Source organism: Lithobates pipiens, unplaced genomic scaffold, assembly GCF_037356315.1.
Source record: "Lithobates pipiens isolate NorthernLeopardFrog02 unplaced genomic scaffold, aLitPip1_a1.2 Scaffold_16, whole genome shotgun sequence".
Lineage (NCBI taxonomy): Eukaryota > Metazoa > Chordata > Amphibia > Anura > Ranidae > Lithobates > Lithobates pipiens.
Genome location: NW_027507748.1, coordinates 502,869,360 through 502,891,914, shown reverse-complemented (window position 1 = coordinate 502,891,914; position 22,555 = coordinate 502,869,360). Strand labels below are relative to the sequence as shown.

The following is a 22,555-nucleotide window of genomic DNA, read 5'->3' as shown; positions in this document are numbered from 1 at the left end:
TGTGTATCACATCTTCCTAGGCCAATTTAGTAAATAGGGGATAACCGGAACAATTTCTTCCTCAGTTTTGCACAACAGTCAAGAGAGAATCTTTATCAGAAGTAAGGCATAGGAGTCCAAAGAATCACAAGGACATCTACTGTGAAGGTCAGAGGATCCCAGGCCCTGGCTACAATTCTGATCAGTCTTTGGTTGAACATGGAGGCCAGTATGTCCACATCTTGTTCCTTCACCTTTGAGTGCTGGTTCACACGGATGTGGTGCAGGAAACTGCATGCGATTCGGACAGGAATCACACTGAATTCCTGTTCAAATCACATAAAATTATCTGCAGTGCGATTTGAGCCCAATTTGTATGGCTCAAATTTTCACCGCACCAAAAAGGTTTATGAACTTTTTTTTGCTGCACTGGAAATCGGATCTGTTTCAGCCAATCGCACTGCGTTTTGCAAACCATTTTTAGGGTGATGTTAAAAACCTCAGTCATGAAATCTGAACAAAGCACATATCTGTAGTGTTTACTTGTCTTTCTCCTAAGCTCTAAGTGTTGTTTTTCTCTGGTGCTTGGTTTCTCTTATCAGCATGTGTCACTCGACACATGAGATATATTTGTGACGGGGAGGGAACTCTGCACACAGTTCGTCTATTCACAACAAAGTTCTGCATTCTTTCTTCATTCCTGTGCAATGTGTGTAGGGGGTGTGTGTCCCTTTCCTCCAAATCAGCTCTTACACACTGTAACTGCAGCTCTCCACCTCTCTTCTCTGCTCCTCACAGACTAAGGCCGCGTACACACGGGCGGATTGTCTGCCCAACTAAGTTCGTCAGACAATCCGACAGACAGTCCGTCCAACTTTTAAATGAACGGACTTGACCACACACGACGAACAGACAGTCCGCTGAAAGCTTGCGCGATGACGTGTACAGCACGTACGACGGGACTAGAAATACGACGTCCAATACACTGCAATGCAACCTTCGGCCGTGTAAATCCTTTCTGAGCATGCGCCATACTTAGTCCGTCCAACTTGCCTACTCACGAGCGGACTGTCCGCTGAAACCAAGTTTGGACGGACAAAATTACGGAAATTCCGAAAGACTTAGTCCGCCAGACTGTCCGCTGAAAAAGTCAGCTGAAGCCCACACACGAGCGGATTGTCCGCTGAAACACGTTTCAGCGGACTAAGTTGGGCAGACAATCCGCCCGTGTGTACGCGGCCTAAGAAGGATTTTATCTAAAATTATTCACTTTTGAATGGATGTAAAGAGGAGAAGACTGCAGATAAACAAGGTAAACGTATTTAGGAGGATTCGTTTCATCTGTGTGTATGATCTGAGGCTATTCACGTCAATGGGTATATGTTAGGGTTTACAACAACTTTAACATTGACACCCGCAGTGGTGAACAGAGTGCGATTGTGATTTTGTGTGGCAAATGCACAAGAATCACTGCCAATCCCGCACCGCATCAGCCTGAACCTTGGTTTAACCGCTTGCCGCCCACGTAACGTCATATGACATTGTGGATTTTGAGCGGTGATATCTGAATGATGCCTGCAGCAACAGGCATCATTCAGATATCGTCTTTTTGGGGCCGGCAATTCCCTTCACCAAAAGAATGATCATAGTGGTTGTTCAGCCGTTTGGTCATTTATATAGGCGGTGAGAGGGGGTGCCCCCCCCCTCCGATGCTTCTTCCAGCTCGCACCTGCCATTGATGAACCGAAGAAGGAACCGACCGGCCCCAGATGCTGACCATAGAGATTTCCGATGGGCCGGATAGTCCCCAGAGTCTCTATGATCATTTGGAGGTTGGGCACGATGTTATGACGTCACACCTGGCCTCTGCATTTGAAAAAAATGACGCCGCTGGGAAGCCGAGATCTTTTTTTTTTCCTTTATTGATTTCAGGCTTCCCAGCCTAGAGGTGAGATCTGGGGACTTATTGACCCCATATCTCACTGTAAAGAGGACCTGTCAAGCACTAGTCATATGACAAGGGATGTTTACATTCCTTGTCATAGGAATAAAACTGATAAAAAAAAAAAAAATGTAAAAAGAAAGTGTCAAAATTGAAAAATAAAAGTAAAATTAACAATAAAAAAGTGGTTTTAAAGTGCCCCTGTCCCGCGTGCTTGCTCCCAGAAGTGAATGCATATGCAAGTCGTGCCCTCATATGTAAATGGCATTCAAACCACACGTCAGGAATCGCCACAAAACAAAGAACGAGAGCAAGAATTCTAGCACTAGACCTTGTCTAACTCAAAATATGTAATCTGTAAACATTTTTAAAGCGTTGCCTATGGGGTTTGGTGCCATTCCACACGCGTGTGCCATTTTGAAGCATGACATTTTTTTTTATCCATTTACTCTGCGTAACATCTTTCACATTATACAAAAAAATGTGGCTAATTTTACTGTTTCGTTTTTTTTATGCATGAAACAGTTTGTCAAAGGGTGCCGCAGGTTGGACAACAGGCCATTTTAAAAAGATTAACTTATTTAAGAACCCCTAACCTGCATACCCATAGTAAGTCACAAAGGACTGAATCTGACACCTAGAATTTCTAGGAGGAGGTCAGTGATAGACTCCATAGTTCAAAGTTTAACCGGCTTCACTCGCGTAAGCTCACTTTTTCAGATTTTTTTTTTTTTTAAAAGGTGAACACTGTACAAGCGTACCCCCCACCCCCGCTCCATTTACCTTTGTGAGTGATGAACTGCCCGTGGCTACCTCTTCTATCTCTTCTTTCTGGAGCGCTTCCAGGTCAGATCAGAGCGAGCCCTCCCCAGCACAGAGAATTACTCTGATTTATACAGGAAGGGATGCAGAAAGAAGAGGGAGAAGAGTGGGATTTCAAATCCCCAGACAACTGCACCAGCTTTGCGCGTAAAGACAGTCTATCACCCACAGAGTTAAGTACGGCGGTGACCAAGGGAGTGAAAAGGGTGTATGGTGTTAGCTCCCCTTTTCATTTATCCTGAAAATGTGAACAAACCATTTAAGAGAGAATTTCTTAGATGTATAGGTTAGAATGTAATAATGCTTACAGGAGCTATCCAGGAAGAGAGACAATACCAAACAGCTGCAGGAATCATCCATATATTAGTTTTTAGAACTAATGGTCGGCTCTCTTGTAAAAGCAATCCTAACAGTTAACCAGCCCCTGGATTACTTTTACAAGCAGCGGGATTTCTTTCTTGGACTCTCCTGCTCAACTGGGAGACCCAATCAACCATCTGGTGATTCAGTCAGCTGTCAGAGGCAAACAGAGACCAAAAACGGAGGCAAAAAAAAAAGCACAGCAGAAACACTCAAAAGCAAACTGCATAGGTGTGAATGGAGCCCTAGTGTTCTCTGCATTCACAAAATGTATTTTAAAACATACAAGGCACTCACCTCTAAGTTACCATTTTCCAGGTCCCTGCAATGCAGTGCATCGTCAATGTCTGTACAGCCGGGAGGATCCACGCTACACACATGTAAATGTCTCAAATCAATTCTGTGCTTCATGTCCTAATGGGTAGAAAAGTTTTTATAAAATTAGTCAGCTAGTTAGCTACATAAATTATTTCCTTCTATGAACACATTTGTCTAACAGGAGAAAGCAATTTGGTGAAAAAATTCTCACTTCAGGTGTAATGGACCAAGGCATCTTGGGAAGGAAGCTGAGAACAGCCTGTGAGAATGGCTGGTGAGGTACATCATGTTCCAGAAGTAAAACCTCTGTCTCGGTCTCCTTATCTCCAGCTGTACCCAGGTTCTTTACAAAATGTCCCTATTGTATGTAAAACAAATTAAATTAGAAACACATTCGTAATCCTCAAGGATCAACCTCCAATATTTAAAAACGGGGTCGGGGGGGGGCTTAATTGGACACATTGATTTAGAAATAAAATTATCTTGTTAACAAGAAAAAATATGAGAGATAAAAGAAATAAATAATAGGACTTACATTAGGATATCGAGAGTTTCTTGGCCATCCATCAATTGCCACTATAATTCTCTGTCCCTCCAAAATGGAGGCTTGCCTGGTCTCTATGCGAATGCGGGGTACCCTCCGGTCAGCTGGTGTGAAGAGATGGCGAGTGGACTGACAAAAAAAAAAATGTATACATATATACATACACAGAAGGGACTGTTTATTAGGGATCAAATAATTTAGCAAGTTCTTAATTTATTAAAACAAACATTCTACCCAATTTATCACTAAACCTTGCTGATAATAATTGCCCTCATAAACCAGTCATAATACAATATTTTTAACAGAAGTAGGATGACGAAATGTTACTCACAGGTTAAATTAGATGAGTTCAGTATGCAGTGAAAATCGATTTATGCAAACGTTATAAACTTATCTTCCACTATTAATCAGCAAGCTTCTTACTCATATTTACATTCTCTTCGGTCTCCAGCCATCTACCTCTTTGAATCTGTGTATTTGATTGACGGGCTGGCCAGCCCATCAGATCTCTCTGTTTCTATTTCCTCTGCAATATAAGACTGCCAGGTTTGCCAGCCAATCATGGTCTGATGAAGAAGCTGTAGCTTCGAAATGCATTACCATTCCTTGCCACTGTGAATAATCACACTTCCTGTTCCTGTGAAGTCACGACCAGCTGCTTCTTGTTTCCTGCCTCCTGGTTCCCAGCATTTTCTGGATCCCTGTAAGATCACACCAGTGCCCCAGGCTGCAAAGGGAAGACATTTATGAGACTCCAGGACTGGCGATTTTCACTGCATACTGAACTCATCTAATTTAACCTGTGAGTTACTACTTGTTTTTATTAAATATATGATTTATACTGCACTCAGTCTGGCGCCCCTCTGTTCCCATTTCTACACAGAGCTCATCGCTTCACTCTAAGGGAGCTGCCTCCAGGTGCTAATCATACAAGATCTCGGATCATTTATGGACATTATGTTTTAAACAAATGTTTTAATATCATGTGTGCTTATTCACACACATTTTATGTATACCTATATTCCAGTTGTTATATAATTTTATGTTATCACCATATCTAGTGACGAAATGTTACTGAAAGTGGCTTCGCTCTCTCAGTTTGATACACAATAGGACAGATTAATAGATGGCTGGGTTATAGACAGGTACCTTCAGGTGATTGGGCACTGGTAAAAAAAAAAAAAAAAAGGAAGATGTGAGGACCCTTATAAACACCTCTCCAGCTCCCAGCAAACCTCAGATCTTTGCTAGCGTCTTTAGGTGTTGGACGTCTCTTCTCTAATGAGGGTATTTTAGTTTTAGTTATACTTACCAAATTTCTTTCAATCAACCCTCTTCACTGTGCTGCGGCCATAGTGGCATCTTATGCAGTTTTCTGGAACAGTACCCCACACCGAGATCTTCCCTCCTCAGACCTCTACTTTGCACCATCTGGTGTTCCACACTTCTATGGCTGGCCTAATGGGACAAATTTCAGATCTCATTCAGGCTGCTAAGGTTGTAGACGACTCCAGCCTCAGCCATCATGATGGCTATACCTGTATGTCTTTAGGGTCTGGGAACCATAAAGATGGACCACAGCCATGCACCTGAATAGCACCTTGCTGCATGCCAAGCTGAGAACCTAACTCAGGATCCAGTGCCAAAAGCAAACAACACAGAACGGCCCCACACTGTGGGGTCCAAATACAGTCCCCAAGGTAAAAGCCATGGGTTACTGATCCAGAAACTGCTAGATAACACAGGGCAATAAGAACTCAAATCTTATTAAAAGTGTCTAAATAAAAAAAGAATGGTCTTACAGAGTGAGTCAGAAGGCTCAACTATAGAGTGCCCCAGCGAGAATCTTGCAGCAGAAAGCTGCGCCCGCAGTAGAATGGATGTCAACCAGTCAAGGAAGCACAGGGTGATGAAAGCGATGAGATACTCCTTAAAGAAAAGTTCTTAAAAGGAAAACTGAAGCCAGGCTCCTTTCAAAAGAATGGATAAGGCCAAGATCTGACATTTGAGAGTGCTTAAGGTCCAGAAGCATTTATCCCCCTTCCTGATGGGCCATTTTTTGCGATGCGGCACTGAATCACTTTAACTGACAATTGCGCGGTCATGCGACGCTGTACCCAAACAAAATTGACTTCCTTTATTCCCCCACAAATAGAGCATTATTTTGGTGGTATTTGATCACCTCTGCGGTTTATTTTTTGAACTATAAACAACAACAACAACTTACTTTTTGCTATAATAAATATCCAAATTAAAAAAACAAAACAAAAAAACAACTAAATTTTTTCCTCAGTTTAGGCCGATATGTATTCTACATGTTTTTGGTATTAAAAAAAAAAAAAAAAGAAAAAAAAAAAAATCGCAATAAGTGTATATTGATTGGATTGCACAAAAGTCATTGCACCTAAAAAATAGGTTATTGATTTATGGAATTTATATAATTTTTTTTTGTTACTAGTAATGGCAGCGATCTGTGGTTTTTATCGTGATTGCGGCAGATCGGACACTTTTTTGAAACCGTTGACATTTTTACAGCAATCAGTGGTATAAATAGCCACTGATTATTGTATAAATGTCACTGGCAGGGAAGGGGTTAACACTATGGGGCAATCAAGGTGTTAAATGTGTTCCCTCAATGTGTGTTCTAACTGTGGAGGGGATGGGACTGACTGGGGGAGGAGACCGATTGGTGTTCCTATATACTAGAAACACACGAGCTGTCTCGTGGTTACAGTAAAGGCTATAATGTAACACAGAGCAATTCCTGGGATTGATGTGCCTGTGTTCACACCAAGAAAAAAATGATATTCCTGAAAAAGTATTTTCTTGCTTTTAGCAAAGTAGGAATCAGATTCAGAAACTCTCTATCCTTTAAAGTCATTTTAATATCTCATCCCCACTGTCAGATAAAAAGCTGTACCCTAGTGCCTGTGCTTAATTAAAAAAAAAAAAAAAAAAAAATGCAGATTTCTACCTGTTTTAACAGCATCTCCCAGCGATTATGTGATTCCAGGCTCTCTGCTCTCCCTGTCTGATTACTCCAGCAGGCGGAACCTAGATTCCCCTGCTGACGTCAGCCAGGGAGGCGGGAGGAGAGAGAGAGAGCATGGACTCACAAGATCACTGGCAGATGTTAAAACGGGTAGATCGCACTTCAATATAGTAGAAGTCTGAAGAAGAAAAGTCTTCCGCAACTTCTTCCACATTCCCTTGGGTGTCTGTGTCCTCTAGAACCAGCATATTGGGATTCAACTCAGGTTGGAAAATGGGAGAAGAAGAGCAGTGGCGTTTTTGAGCCCTGGACAAAAATGGCTCTATTAAATCCATAATTTGTCCAAGGAATTGTGACAGAGATGACCTTTAGTCAAACAGGTCACTTCTTACTTGCCTGAGATAGAGCTAGATGGGCTTTGTCCATCGTGGTGGGCATACCCTCAAAGAGTGTCTTTAGGGACCTGGTTCCACAACGATGGGAGCTCAGTACCTGTATAGCATCCAGCAGCTGACAATGCATTGCAAGAAGTGCCAAGATGAGTGCCATGGAGGATCCAGTGCCCGAAACAACATTACAGGCCTGGGTATAGCTCCCAAGGTTTTACGGAGGTTGCACCGATTCAGATACGCTGCTTCTATGTTGGCATTAGAAGACATTGAGTGGTTGAATAAGGAATCCAACTTCTAAAATAATAAACAAAAATAAATTAAAGTGGATGTAAACCCCATTCATGAAATCTGACCTTGGCACATATATGTGTAGTGTTTACTTATCTCTTTCCAAAGCCCCAAGTCCTGTGTTTTTCTGCTGCTCCATTCCTCTGTTATCAACATGAGAACTTCTGACAAAGTTCTCATACACAGGAGATTAAAGCAGCTGAAAATTTGTTTCGGGGAGGGTGCTATAAATAGATTAGTAGAGAGCTTGTCTATTCACAGCAGTTCTGAAAGTTTCTTCGTTCCTCCTTTGCCTATGTGGAAGAGGGTGTGTGTGCGCGGGGACATGGCAGGATCCTGGTGACAAGGCAAGTATGCTGTGGCTCGGGGTTACCGCTAATGGTACTGAAATTTAACCCAGAGCCACACTCGGGAATACCGCCAGGAACGTTAAAGTGCCTCTGATTACCCCCAAATAAAGTTCAGCTGTTCTAGTATCCCTTTCCTGACATTTTCTTAGTCGCATCCTACAGCAAAAGCCATGGTCCGCAGAGAGCTTAAAAGCATCAGAGGGATCTCATTGTTGAAAGGTTTCAGTCAGGAGAAAGGTACAAATGAATTTCCAAGACATTAGATACACCATGGAACACAGTGAAGACAGTCATCATCAAGTGGAGAAAATATGGCACAACAGTGACATTACCAAGAACCGGACATCCCTCCAAAATTGATGAAAAAGACAAGAAGAAAACTGGTCAGGGAGGCTGCCAAGAGGCATACAGCAACATTAAAGGAGCTGCAGGAATATCTGCAAGTACTGGCTGTGTGGTACATGTGACAACAATCTTACGCATTCTTCATATGTCTGGTCTATGGGGCAAAATGGCAAGACGGAAGTTTTTTTCTGATGAAGAAAAACATCCAAGCTTGGCTAAATTTTGCAAAAACACATTTGCCCACATAAGTCTCCCAAAAGCATGTAGAAAAATGTGTTCTGGTCTGATGAAACCAAGGTGTAACTTTTAAGCCATTATTTCAAAAGATATGTTTGGCACAAAAACACTGCACATCACCAAAAGAACACCATACCCACTGTGAAGAATTGTGGTGGTAGCATCATGCTTTTGGGCTGTTTTCCTTCGGCTGGAACAGGGGCCTTTGTCAAGGTAGGGAAAATTATGAACAGTTCCAATTACCAGTCAATATTGGCACAAAACCTTCAGGCTTATGCTAGAAATCCGAATAAGAAGAGGAACTTCATCTTTCAGCAACACAATGACCCAAAGCATATATCCATATCAACAAAGGAATGGCTTTACCAGAAGAAGATTAAAGTTTTGTAATATTTCAGCCAGAGCCCAGACCTGAATCCAGTTGAAAATCCATGGGGTGATCCAAAGAGGACTGCGCACAGGAGATGCCCTCGCAATCTGACAGATTTGGAGTGTTTTTGCACAAAAGAGTGGGCAAATATTGCCAAGCCAAGATGTGCCATGCTGATAAGACTCATACCCAAAAAGTCTGATGCTGTAATCAAAATCAAAAAGGTGCTTCAACAAAGTATTAGTTTAAGGGTGTGCACACTTATGCAACCATATATTATTTTTTTTTTACTTCCCTCACCTAAAAGATTTCAGTTTGTTGTTCTACTGAGTTGCACAGTTTATAGGTCACATTAAAAAAAAGGTGTAGAAAGTTCTGAAATGATTTAGCTTGGTCTTTTTTTTTTTTTTTATATCACAGAAACCTGACATTTTAACAGTGGTGTGTAGACTTTTTATATTCACTATACATGTAAAACTTATGTAGGGAGATTTGTTTCATCTCTGTATCATCTGAGGCTGTTCACTTCACTCGGTATATGTGAGGGTTTACAGTCACTTTAAGCTAAAGCCACGTACACATGATCGGAAATCCCGCCAGCAAAAGTCTGATGAGAGCTTTTGGTCAGAAATTCCGACCATGTTTATGCTCCATCGGACTTCTGCTGGCAGAATTTCCGCCAGCAAAAGATTGAGTCATATTCTTTATTTTTCCGACAGAAAAAGTTCCAATCATCTGTAGCAATTCCGTCGCGCAAAATTCTTAAGCATGCTCAGAAACAATTTGACGCATGCTCGGAAGCATTGAACTTCATTTTCATGCTCATCGCAGTGTTGTACGTTACCGCTTTCTTGATGGTCGAAAGTTCAGACAATTTTTGTGTTTTTTCTGCTGAAAACTCTGATCATGTGCACATGGCAGAAGAGTGATTTTCTCCATGAATGAGAAGAAGAGGTCCACCATCAGACACTAGCACAAAACTGAGGACCCACAGAGTGGGGTGGGGTTATAGGGGAGGCAACCAAGGCTCCCTGTTAAGAAAACAGCTCCACAGATCTTCACTCACTTGAAAAGTTAAGGTGCTTGAGGAGCTTCAGCATCAGACATATTTTTGACGGTTTCAAATGCTTGACTGTGTGTTTGACTATGGAACCCAGAATGTCACTATTGTAACAACGTAGGTGCCAGCACATGCAATAACAGAACACAGCAGGGGTCCCAGCATCTGACACGCAGGGAAATAAGTCAGATTCTAAAGATTCTTCAACCCCAGTCTAGAATATCTGAACCCCAACAGTGTAGCAACTCAAACAAGCAAAGTATGGTGGACAGGTAGGCATTTCCTTTTTTTATTACAGCAAGTCCTTTTTATTTTTAACCTAACCTAGCAAACAGAGTTACATTAAAGCTGAACCCAGGGATAAGCAAACATCATTTTACTATAAGAGTTACAAGTATCCTTCCTTTCATTTTGATGTATCTTGTGTATTTTACCAAATCGGTGCAATAGTCCAGCGTTTGTGTCTGCCTTTGCGCAAGGTCTTCCTGTAATAGGACCAGGTACTAACACTTTCTCTCTTTATGCAGGATGACTAGCCTTATATACACCTTTCCTTTAGTATTTTTGTAGGCAGACTGTAGTGAGAGGACCTGTTGAGACCCTCTCATGGCTCTGCATGCAGCACAGAGATGATATCATGGTATGAAATCTGGGCCTGAAATTTTATGCACAGAAAGTATATTTAAAGTAGTATTATACCTTCTGCACATTTTAGTTTTGTTTTTTAGTTCTTATCCCAGAATTTGCAGCTTTGGCTCCTGCTCTCTCAGTGCTGATTCTCTGAACTTCCAATACTCACAGGAAAGCACTAACAAAAAACAGAGTAGTAGTTAGCTTGGAGAAGGGCATGCCTTGACATCCTAGGCCAGTGATTGCGAACCTTGGTACATCAGATGTTTTGGAACTACGTTTCCCATGATGCTCATGCACTCTGCAGTGTAGTTGAGCATCATGGGAAATGGAGTTCCAAAACATCTGGAGTGCCAAGGTTCGCCATCACTGCCCTAGGCTGTGTGTCTCCCATGTAATTATCCCTTCTAAATTATCTATTTGTTTTTGTACAGCTAAAAAGCACCAAAAAGTCACCTGTGGCTGGGTTTAGGTGTTTATAATTCTGAACTGCTATATTATTCCGAGTTGATATCTACACAAGAAATATATTAGTAAAAGCTGATTTTTTTTAGTCCAGTAAGCACATTAACATCGTAAATTGTGGCAAATATAAAGTGCATATAATAAAAATGTATTTGGACAATGCCCCACCTTATAAAACAAAAAGATTTTTCATAAATTGAGTACCGACCTCTTTAATCTGTGACTTTGACAACATGCCGCAATATGGTCTCCAGTTCCTTTTTATGATCCCAACTACTCTTCCAGATGGTTTTGCATTGCTCTTTTCAACATTTTTTAGCTGTAATGAACCATTTACACAGTTTAGACACTAAACCAGTCATAGTATATGTTTATAACTTATTTTTGAAAGAAGTTGGAATGGAAGGACAGTATTCTACCCCGTATGTGTTGCCAGTAGGGATGAACTCAGGCGTGTTTGCATGGAACACGTGCAGAGCCTGCCAGGAAGTCGGCGCAGCACAGCGCTAATCACAGGCAGTGAGACATTGCCCAATCTCTGCAGCCGCACATCGGGGCAATGTCTCACCGACTGTGATTAGCGCAGTGCTGCGCCGACTTCCTGGCAGGCTCTGCACGTGTTCCATGTGAACTGAGCTCATCCTTAGTTGCCAGCAAGCAGAATATAAAGGTCTGAATTTACCCTACCTACAGCACTGCTCTTCCTAGAGCATTCCTATTTAGAAAGCAGGGCAGGATCAGTTTGACTTTTTTTGCTATTGGTCACGCGTAGCCTCATTGCATTTATAAAATATTCATTGGCTGAATTTGTGTCTACAGATGTTATATCGATCATTTTCTGATGATATCTGGATTACTCATACTTCACTGGAAAATGCATGTGTTATCCGATTACCCCAATTCATTTTTTTAATATTTCCACTTATCAAATGGAGAATTTATTAATGGTTCTTCATTATTACCTTTGAAAGACACAATGTGCTCTATTCAGCTTGCTCCATGCCACCAAAGTCTCCTATATAGACCACTGGAAAAATATTTTTTTATTTGCAGATTTCATAAATCAGCTTTGTCAGAACATAGTCGAGGGGACACTTATTTGGTCAGGAAATGAAAAGCATTTGCAAATGTCTATAGAGAGCTCAACAATGTAGTGAATTTACAGCAGGTTTTGGTGACCAAAAGGGGTCATTCTTGGATTAAAAAAAGTTCCTTTGTTCACATATTTTTTTTCTTCCAAATTGCAGCTCCTCTATGTACCAATATAGCATTCATGTACTTTGTAAAAATATCAATGCTTTCCATTAAATCTAGACATGTACCTTACTGTCCTCCATCCATGTTTCCAGGACATATCCATTAGTAATGTCTTCTTCCTGATCAGACTTTAAGTCATGACACAGGAAGGAGTTGACCAGCTGACCTCATTAGCACACACCCTGCATCATCCACCCTTCCATTCCCAGGTGCATGTTTCATAAATGAAATGCAATCAGTGATCACCCTTCTCACTAAATACACAATATACAATCAGATTGCATAGTGTATGGCCATCTTTATACAAGTACATAGAAGGGAGTGGGCAGAAACACTCCGCTGTCAAGCCCTGTTCACATCTCTGCATAGCGGGAACTCGCATTCCCACATGCGTTTTGTTTGATCAATTTTTTTTTTCTGCGGGATGGGGGGGGGGTTCTAACTATATTGAAAGGCCAAGCACCCCATTTCAATTTAATCATCTTTACGTGCTACATAAAACAGTACTAATTATTTAAAATACCATTTTTTCTTTTTCATCTACAAATTCAATATCTTCATTTTCACCATCATCTTGGAGGACCACAGCGGATGGAGCCACCCAATTCTCTTTTTCCAAAAGCTGTACAGCAACAATGTCTTCATGCATTGCTCGGTTTAAACTTCGTAACCCTTGTAAGATTATCTGCAAAAGTTTATAGAAATCATGTCATGCATTAGGTTTGTATATAGCAGCCACTTTCTTTATGTCCTTTTTTACCATACATATACATTACACATGCAGCCATTAATGAAGAATTTTCTCACAAGGTGAAACATTTTTTATTTGCATCTTTTTGCACCCATATGCCCCCCAACAAAGTATTGGACCTGTAGGAGTTCCACACAACATAAGCATCACATGCAAGCCATTTTGAAATGATATTTAATCCTTCCCACCAATTCTGATTAGAATACGTTTTTCTATACTGTTGTAATAGGATTTACAAAATTCAACTCGGTTTCTTTCACTAACCATTGCAAGCTCTCATTATTTTGCAAAAATTATCTTTCAATATGTTATTTTAGCTAAACAGACATTTAACCACTTCCCATCCAGGTCAATTCTGACATTCCTACATGTAAAATTCATAGTTTTTTGCTAGAAAATTACATAGAAGCCACAAACATGGGTTCTGTTTTTTGTTAGCAAAGACCCTAGAGAATACAATGGCAGTCGTTGCAACTTTTTTTTTATCTTCCACGGTATTTGTGCAGCAATTTTTTTTAACAAATTTTTTGGGGAAAAAACAAAACTGTTTAATGCTTTAAAAAACACACACATTAAAGTTATCCCAATTGTTCCATAATGTGAAAGATGAAGTTATGCTGAGTAAATAGATACCTAACATGTCATGCTTCAAAACTGCATATGCTTGTGGAATGGCACCAAACTTCGGTACGTAAAAATCCCCATAGACAACGCTTTACATTTTTTTTACTGGTTACACCTTTTAAGTTACAGAGGAGGTCTAGGTCTAGAATTATTGCTCTCGCTCTAACGTTAGCGGAGATACTGTATTTATTGGTGTATAACACGCGCTGGCGTATAACACGCACCCCAAGTTTAGGAGGGAAATTTAAGAGAAAAAAAAACAAAACTTACATTTAAATAACCATCAATGCAGCCTTGTCAGTGTCATTTGCAGCCTTGCATTGCAGCCTTGTCAGTGTTGTTGCAGGCTTGCCGTTTAAAAATGGCGCCGCCAAGACACAGAGCGGATGTCCTGTTTATCTTGGTGGCGCTTGGTAGCTCTTGGCCGTAAAATAGCCGAAACCCGCCGAGAGCCACAGAAAATCTCACATCGGGGGATTGGCGTATAACACGCACCCACGATTTTAAGGGAAAAAAGTGTGTTAAAAAGTTGATAAATACGGTACCTCACGTGTGGTTTGAACACCGTTTTCATATGTGGGCAGGACTTACGTATGCGAGCACACGAGGACAGGGGTGCTTTAAATTTCTTTTTTTATTTATTGTACTTTTCTTTTTTTAGTTTAACAGTGTAAAAAAAAAAAATAATAATAATTTTGATCACTTTTATTCCTATTACAAGGAATGTAAACATTCCTTGTAATAGGAATATGGCATGATCGGTCCTCTTTACCGTGAGATAAGGGGTCAATAAGACTCCACATCTCACCTCTAGGCTAGGAAGCCTGAAATATATATATAAAAAAAAATTAAACGATCACGTCTTCCTAGCCGAGGCGGCGCCATTTGTTGGAATGCAGAGGCCGAACGCGATGTCATAACATCGTGCCCAGCCTCCGAACGATCATACAGACTCCGGCGACCATCTGGTCCTCCGGAAATCTCTATGGATCACCATCCGGGGCCGGCGGATCCTTTCTCCGACTCACTGATGGAAGTGGTGAGTCGGTAGAAGCACCGGAGGGCGGGGGGGTCCCCTCTCGCCACCCATAAGAACAATCAAGGAACAGCCGCTATGATTGTGCTTATGGTGTAGGGAATCGCCAGCACTATGATGTCTGTAGCTGCAGGCTCAGATATACCCCCGCAAAGTCAAGGACGTCCCTGAACGTACCTTGAGCGGGAAGTGGTTAAAACAAAGTATCTATTTTATCATAACACCCAACAATGGACATAAAAAAAAAAATCATAAGAAAACCTGCAATCCAAGTTCAACTATTTAATATGAATATCAGAGTTCTCTTTACTGCAGTGTTAATACAGGGGCAGAGTTTTCCTAGTAAAAAGTATAGAACAATGTATTGTACAAACAAACTGGAATCCAAAAGACGCGTTTTGTGTTTCTATATTACAGTGCATCCAGCAAGTATTCACAGCGCTTCACTTTTTCCACAAGTTGCAGCCCTATTCCAAAATGGATAAAATTCATTATTTTCCTCAAAATTCTACAAACAATACCCCATAATGGACAACGTGAAAGAAGTTTGTTAAAAATCTTTGCAAATTTAATAAAAAACACAAATAAACTCACATGTACATAAGTATTCACAGTCTTAACCGAGCTAACTTTTGAGTGTCATGGCAAAGGCTGTGAATACTTATCTACATGTGATTTTTTATTTTCTTATTTTTAATAAATTTGCAAAGATTTCAAACAAATTTTTCATGTTGTCATTAGGGGGTATTGTTTGTAGAAAATAATGAATTTATTCCATTTTGGAATAAGGCTGTAACATAACAAAACATGCAAAAAGTGAAGTGCTGTGAATACTTTCAAGATGCACTTTAAATACATAGGTAAAATTTAGGGAATGTATATTTTACCTCTTTGTTCTCTATAGAATCTCCATGGACCCAAACAGTTCCTTCTAAAAAGTTGTCTCGACTTGCTCTGAATGTGCCTTGAAGGAAAATGCCAGATTTTATCCCTTGCTGTAATTTAGACAAAGGAAGATGCTCCGAAAAGATAACTTTACTACTTTCCACTTCATTCTGGGAAATAAAAGTAGTGGACTGTTAATTTTAGAAAAAAAAAAAAATGAAACGTTTAACATCTGAGCAACATGCTAGCATTCAACATAACAAAGTTCTTAAAATTATAACCAATAGCCATAAGATGTCATCTTTATTTCCATTTGAAGTGGTTATTAAGCCACTTTTTAACCACTTCCCGACCAGCGCACGACGATGTACGTCGACAGAATGGCACGGGCAGGCATATTGGCATACAGGTACGTCCAATATTCAATGCCGCCCTGCCATCGGGAGCGCGCCGCCGGCGGCGCGCTCCCGCGCTGGTCGGGACCCCCGTGAGTCCGGTCGCGGGACCCGCGGACTCGATCGCCGCGGGCATCCCCGCGATCGTCTCACGGTGCGGCCAAATGGAGGAAATGCCGTGTAAACAGCATTTCTCCATTCTGCCTAGCAACTAGTGACGCTGATCTCTGCTCCATGTGATTGGAGCAGAGATCAGTGTTCACTAAATGAAAGCCCAACCCCCCCACAGTTAGTAACACACCCCTAGGAACACTCAAACCCTACACTGCCAACCACTGGTTAACCCCTTCACTGCCAGTGTCACTTACACAGGAATCACTGCATTTATATAGCAGTGATTACTGTATAAATGACAATGGTCCCAAAAAATGTGTCAAAAATGTCCGATGGGTCCCCCCACAATGTCGCAGTCACAATAAAAATTGCTGATCGCCGCCATTACTAGTAAAAAAAAAAAATTATAAAAAATTATTAATAAAAATGCTATAAAACTATCCCTATTTTGTAAACGCTATAACTTTTGCGCAAACCAATCAATAATCGCCCTTTGCGATTTTTTTTACCAAAAATATGTAGAATACGTATCGGCCTAAACTGAGGGAAAAAAATGTTTTTTTATATATTTTTGGGGGATATTTATTATAACAAAAAGTAAAAAATAATGTGTTTTTTCAAAATTGTCGCTCTATTTTTGTTTACAGCGCAAAAAATAAAAACCGCAGGGGTGATCAAATACCACCAAAAGAAAGCTCTATTTGTGGGAAAAAAAGGACGTCAATTTTGTTTGGGAGCCACGTCGCACGACCGCGCAATTGTCAGTTAAATCGACGCAGTGCCGAATCGCAAAAAGTGGTCTGGTCTTTGACCAGCAAAATGGTCCGGTCTGCAAGTGGTTAAACTGCACACAATCCCCTCTGCAGCAGTGTATGTTCTATGTAGAAAAGATGCCAATTACTACCCGGGAGATGGAGAGGGAGAGAGAGACAGAGCTATGGATGACGGAGGCACGCAAACTGACCACAGAGTCAAGGCTCAGCAGCCATGATAAACCTTGGTCAGTGTAGGGGAGGGCATAGCCAGGCAGGATCATCCAGGTATTTCAAATACAGGGTGCCAAATTACACATTACAAGAAACTGTGCTGCATAACATGCTGTAAAAGGAACAGGATCCAATTATTTTTCTTGGGTTACAAACACTTTAAAACAACAGAGAATGCAATAAAGAAGTGGACAACATAACAGATGCTAGGCTAAAAAATAACAGGTGCAGTAACATTCCTATCTTGCAGTACTGTACAAGACATAGAAAATGTATCTTATACCATGAATTATACGCTGCTACCTTTAAGTGACTGGACACTTGAAAAAGCTTTGTTGGGACCACCCCCAACCTACACAAACCTTGTAAGGCTCCAGATTTTTATCAAGCAGTAAAGAGATCAGAGAGGAAATGGGGTGGGGAGGCTGTCAAAAAATGGTTTTGAATACATCAACAATAGAGCAGTTGGTGACCCTATGACTTTTGAGAAGGAAAGATGCTAGGTGCCGTAAAAAAGTAAGGGAGGGACTAGTTCCCTGAGAGCAGAAGCTCTAGAGAAAAAAACAAAAAAAAAAAAACTAATTAAAACTAACCACCAAACTAGATGAAAGAGGGAGAAATCCCATAGAGGGACCATCCTGTGAAGAATAGAAGAGGGGTCAGGTCCCAAGAGAACACGTGGCAGGCAGCCATAGATGACAGTCCTGGCCCCGGCCATAAGGTGAGTCTTTAATGTCTCACATGCCTTCAAGTCATTAAATGGAAAGGGGGAAAAAAAAAATCAAAATCACATTACCAAAAAAGGCAATAGGAAGAGTGCCAGGGGTGCAAGAAAGACTGGCTTCCAGGATACTTTATCCCATGTAACATAAAAAAGGAGGGTACACCCAGAGAGAAAGCAAAGGGAGGTAAAAACATAACTACAACTGCCAGGAAAATTGAGGAAAAGAAAGTTCTGTTCTTTTAACCAGATTAAAAAGACAAACTGTGTGAATAACAGCCACAGAGAAAAACTCCCAGAAGGGCACACTAAGTCACAACAGACGAATAACTACTTCTTATAAAAAAATGCACAGGGAATGCAAAAGCCATGGTTAGGAAGAAGATATATAAGGCTTAACCCAAGTCCTACAAGGTACCAAGGGCTAGGTGTTTGGCGATTTCAAACGTAAGAAGTTGCAGGATGAGGAACGTTAATTTCCAACATCATACTAGGTGAGATCTACCTCACCCAATGAATTACAGAGTATCGAGGGGGAGGAAACATCCATTCTAGAGGTTGGAATGTGCCTAATTAATGAATAGCAGGCAATTAAGTTGCTGAGAAGCCCATGAACTAGAGCAGCGATTTGCAAATTAGCGGACCTACAGCTGTTGCAGAACTACAAGTCCGATGAGGCACAGCATGACACCTAGAGGCAGAGGCATGATGGGACTTGTAGTTTTGCAACAGCTGGAGGTCTGCTAATTGCATATCCCTGAACTAGCGTCTGTTGAGCAGTTATAAAACTGTGGTGAGAGGCAGGCACGTTCCAAGGCACCTACAGTTTGTAAGTGGAGGTGCAACAATCACATTAAAGAGAGTACTGAGAACAGAAGCAATGCAACCTTTATCAGTACTAAGCTGGCAAATTGAGTTAACTGGTAACAAAGGCCATTTCTTTGTGGAGGTGAGGCAATCCTCGTCTATCATGAATGCAGGTAGGGTATATCAAAACTCAATGAAGAGTTAGAGTTGTAGGCCAGAGAGATCTGAGTAAAAATGGAGTCTGATTGGGAGATCACATGTCATTGTTATGTCTGCGTCTCTTCCGGACATTCAACGCCGCCCGCACCTAATCAGACCCACCCTAATGCATTCCCACACCACATCCACATGACTCTCAGCGGAGACTGAGGAGATAAACATCTTCCCCCGACTCAACTCACCCTTCTTCCACCCCAGTATAACCCCCCCCCCCCCTCCTCACCCCTTTTTCCTCTATTTTTCAGTACCTATTATGGACCCGCCTGCATACCGGTTACTGCTGGAGCCCTCGTAAAATAGCACACAATCAGTAACATCTGACCCCATAATTACTGATTTCTCATGCAAATACACCACAACATTTACCTACCACCTGAGACTCCCTTTTCAACAGCCGCTCCACAAGCCAGATCAGGAGAATACTTATCAACATTGAGCTTCATAAACAAATACTTTAAAGTTAAGGTATTGTTCTCTACGCCACCTGATGGAGCAACGAGACACCATGTGCGCATTGTACCGTTTGCACTTGCGATGTTTTGTCAATCCCTAACCTTTGATATACTGGTATGGTCTCTGTACTGACTGTTCCATGATTTATGAATGTTTGTATGATGGAAAAGAATATTTGTAATTTTGCACTATTATATTTTCAATAAAATTTGTTTGGAAAAAAAAAAATGGAGTCTAGGTAGTGGAGCTAACCTCCCCAAATAGTAAGGAGTAGAGTTCCTATGACCTCTAGTGGAGAAAACAGGGCTCTGGCTGTTCAGGAATCCACCAGCATAACCTAAAAGAGATACGTAAGAGGAGCAACTGAAGGGTGCCAGGGAGAGCATGTTTATAAACATGGGGTCAGTAATAGACAAAATGTCATGCTGAAGGAAATAAGAATGATAGCAAGATGGGACTCGGAAAACCCAAAAGTAAAAGAGCAGTTTGACAATAATGCAGTATTATCATAAGAAAGAACTATGAACATCAGTGTTTGGGCATAAGGGTTAAAGATTGACTAAGGAGCCTTGTAAAAGCAGCATGTCAGAGGAAACCTGTGATTTCAATATTCAGTGTGTGAATTAAGGTCTAATGATATAGCACCAAAAAGGTTTTTTTTCAGCAATGTAAGGGGTACAGTGTGAAAAAAACGGAGAGTACAAGCCTTCATATTGCATTTGCTATTCAATTTAGAAAATATCCCATGTGAACGATATAGTGGCAGCTCTATAGACCAGGCAGAAGATTAGCTGATACAGTAGACATAGTGACAGGTCTACAGGAAACCACCTAAAAGCTGGAGTAATTTGAATAGATGTTTTTAGGGGATGATGAGACATGCATCCCTAAAAACGGAGAAGGATCAAAGTGTAGGACTTTGAAAATTCCTTGTAATTCTATCCAGATGACTCCCCACTTCCAGCAGCCACCTCAATGTACTCCTCAAGGGAATTCCCAAAGAGAAACTCACCTTTAACCGGTTCCCGACCAGCCGCTGCAGTTATACTGCGGCAGGATGGCTCCTCTGGGGGAGCCGTCGTAGTTGTACGCCAGATTTTAAAAAAACGTGCCTGCAGTGTGTCCCTGAAGGGAGTGCCTGGCAGGCGCAATGACCACTGGGCACCCACGATCACTCGTGACAGAGCGAGAACCGGGATCCTCCCTTGATCACCCCTTAGTGTTAATCCCCTGCGAGTGACATTTATACAGTAATCAGTGCATTTTTATAGCACTGATCTCTGTATAAATGTCACTGGTCTCAAAAAATTTGTCAAGTGTGTTCAATTTGTATGCCGCAAGCAAGCTAGGTCCACCCCGACCATACTCTAACCCTACAACGCTAAAAATAGCGCCTGCATAGCGCCTGTAAGGAGACTCTCCTGTCTCTCCAGTGTGAAAGCCCAAGGGCTTTCACACTGGAGCGGTGCGCTGGCAGGGCGGTAAAAAAAATCCTGCAAGCAGTATCTTTGGAGTGCTCTTTTTTTCAGTATCTTGCTCATTCGACTGAATTGGCACCGCTGCCGAACCACCAGAAAAGTGCCGATGCAGCAGCACTTTGCTTTTTAACCCTTTTTCGCCCACTAGCGTGGGGTTAAAAAACGCCTGCTAACGGCTGAAAACCCCCGCAAAAATGACAGTAAATCGCTACCGCCCCAGTGTGAAAGGGGCCCAAGCTATACATTTTTGTGCATATGCAGAAAAAGTAAGGGCATTCTGGAGATTTGATGAACCCCACTCTCCATGGCATCTACACAGAATAGTAGGGCAAAGAGCAACAATTGTAAGTTTGCTGCAAAATAAGGATTAGCTAAATGGGGACGCTGTTCACTATTGAGTTCTCCAGTCTAGTTTGGCATAGTCTTGGCAATTGACAAAGTAGTAACAACTGGTTCTGCTTAATTCAGACAGTCTACATGTGCATCTGCGAGAAAGGCCACTTTAGGGGGAAGTAGCAGCGTCTGTGTGTACAATTTTGCTCTGGAACAAGGCAACGGCTATCAACCTGGGAGGAACTTTCCTCAGGACCTGGAGCAAAATTTCTGCCATTTGTCCATTGTGTTGCTGCTCCCAATTGCCTGTAATCTGCCATTGCAAAGTGAGGCTCTTCCCCTTATGGCGTACCCACGAAATGGATGTTGAGGAGGTTCAGTGTATGAAAGGATTTGCTATGTCCCAGGCACTAACCCTGTCTTAATTTATGTTGCAGGTTCCTTAGACTTTGTCACAATGGGGACACCCTCAAGAAGTCTTTATGGTCTGGGTATCATAGAAATAGACCACTGTTTTGGACCTGTAGAACACCCTGCAGTTATCAACACTCAGTACATAATGTGCCAAAACACAGGATCCAGTGCCTAAGGGAAACATTACAGTCTGAGGAGTCCGTTTATGGTTCCCAAGATGAACCACTACCAAGCCATGAGGCATTAAGCAATAGGACCTTGATAAAAGTGTCAGTCAAAGCAGTAAAGAAAAGTAAGAATGGTTTAGAAAACGTATACAAAAAGGGAAAGAGGTCCATTGCCTAGGAAACTAGCAAAAAAAAGTGCCATGGAGTGGGCGGGATTATATCAGCATGTACTGGGGCTGTTCCTAGCAAAGCTTTTTCCAGTGTTCAGTTAACTGAGGTGGTGGCATATGAACCACAGTCTACAACATCTTGTCGAGTACTGTACAAGCGAGATAAATATTTTTGCATTTACCTGGTCATCAGAAACATATGAGAGACGATCAACCAGTTCTGGATTAGCTAACAAACTTTTTATGTATTCTTCACCTAAAAAAAAAGAAAAAAAAAAAAAAGTACAGCATTTTAAAATTACCAAAATGTAACAAGCCTGCTTAATCTATCAATCATTTAAAACCGGGTTTCTCAACCACAATTCCATGAGAAGTCCCCAGGGGCTCTGCTGCAATCTGCCCGTCTATTACAAGCCAGTAATGGGTAGATCACCTCCCCATATAGGCAACAGTCATCTACCCCTCGTGTCGCAGCGCAGGGAAGCAACATACATTATTGTCCTATGGATTAAATATATACGCTGCGCTACCAGTAAATAAGTGCAATGCACACTATCAGTATAGATACCAAAATGCATACATTACTATTAAATATAAGGTGAACCTTAAATAACAAATATAAAAGGATAATAAATAACTTAAAATACATGA

General features: G+C 41.3%; 1 protein-coding gene across 2 annotated transcripts in view; it reads right to left on the bottom strand.

Annotated features, from left to right (window-relative positions):
- Positions 1 to 22,555, bottom strand: part of DIS3 (DIS3 exosome endoribonuclease and 3''-5'' exoribonuclease) — an 87,865-nt gene that overhangs the window by 49,239 nt on the left and 16,071 nt on the right. For both annotated transcript variants that reach the window (XM_077483125.1, XM_077483126.1), the window contains exons 5-11: positions 22,087 to 22,160; positions 15,650 to 15,817; positions 12,875 to 13,036; positions 11,303 to 11,413; positions 3,957 to 4,094; positions 3,633 to 3,779; positions 3,401 to 3,517 (exon numbers count right to left, since the gene is read on the bottom strand). In XM_077483125.1, the coding sequence (XP_077339251.1) occupies positions 3,401 to 3,517; positions 3,633 to 3,779; positions 3,957 to 4,094; positions 11,303 to 11,413; positions 12,875 to 13,036; positions 15,650 to 15,817; positions 22,087 to 22,160 (917 nt within the window). The remainder of the gene's footprint in view (positions 1 to 3,400; positions 3,518 to 3,632; positions 3,780 to 3,956; positions 4,095 to 11,302; positions 11,414 to 12,874; positions 13,037 to 15,649; positions 15,818 to 22,086; positions 22,161 to 22,555) is intronic.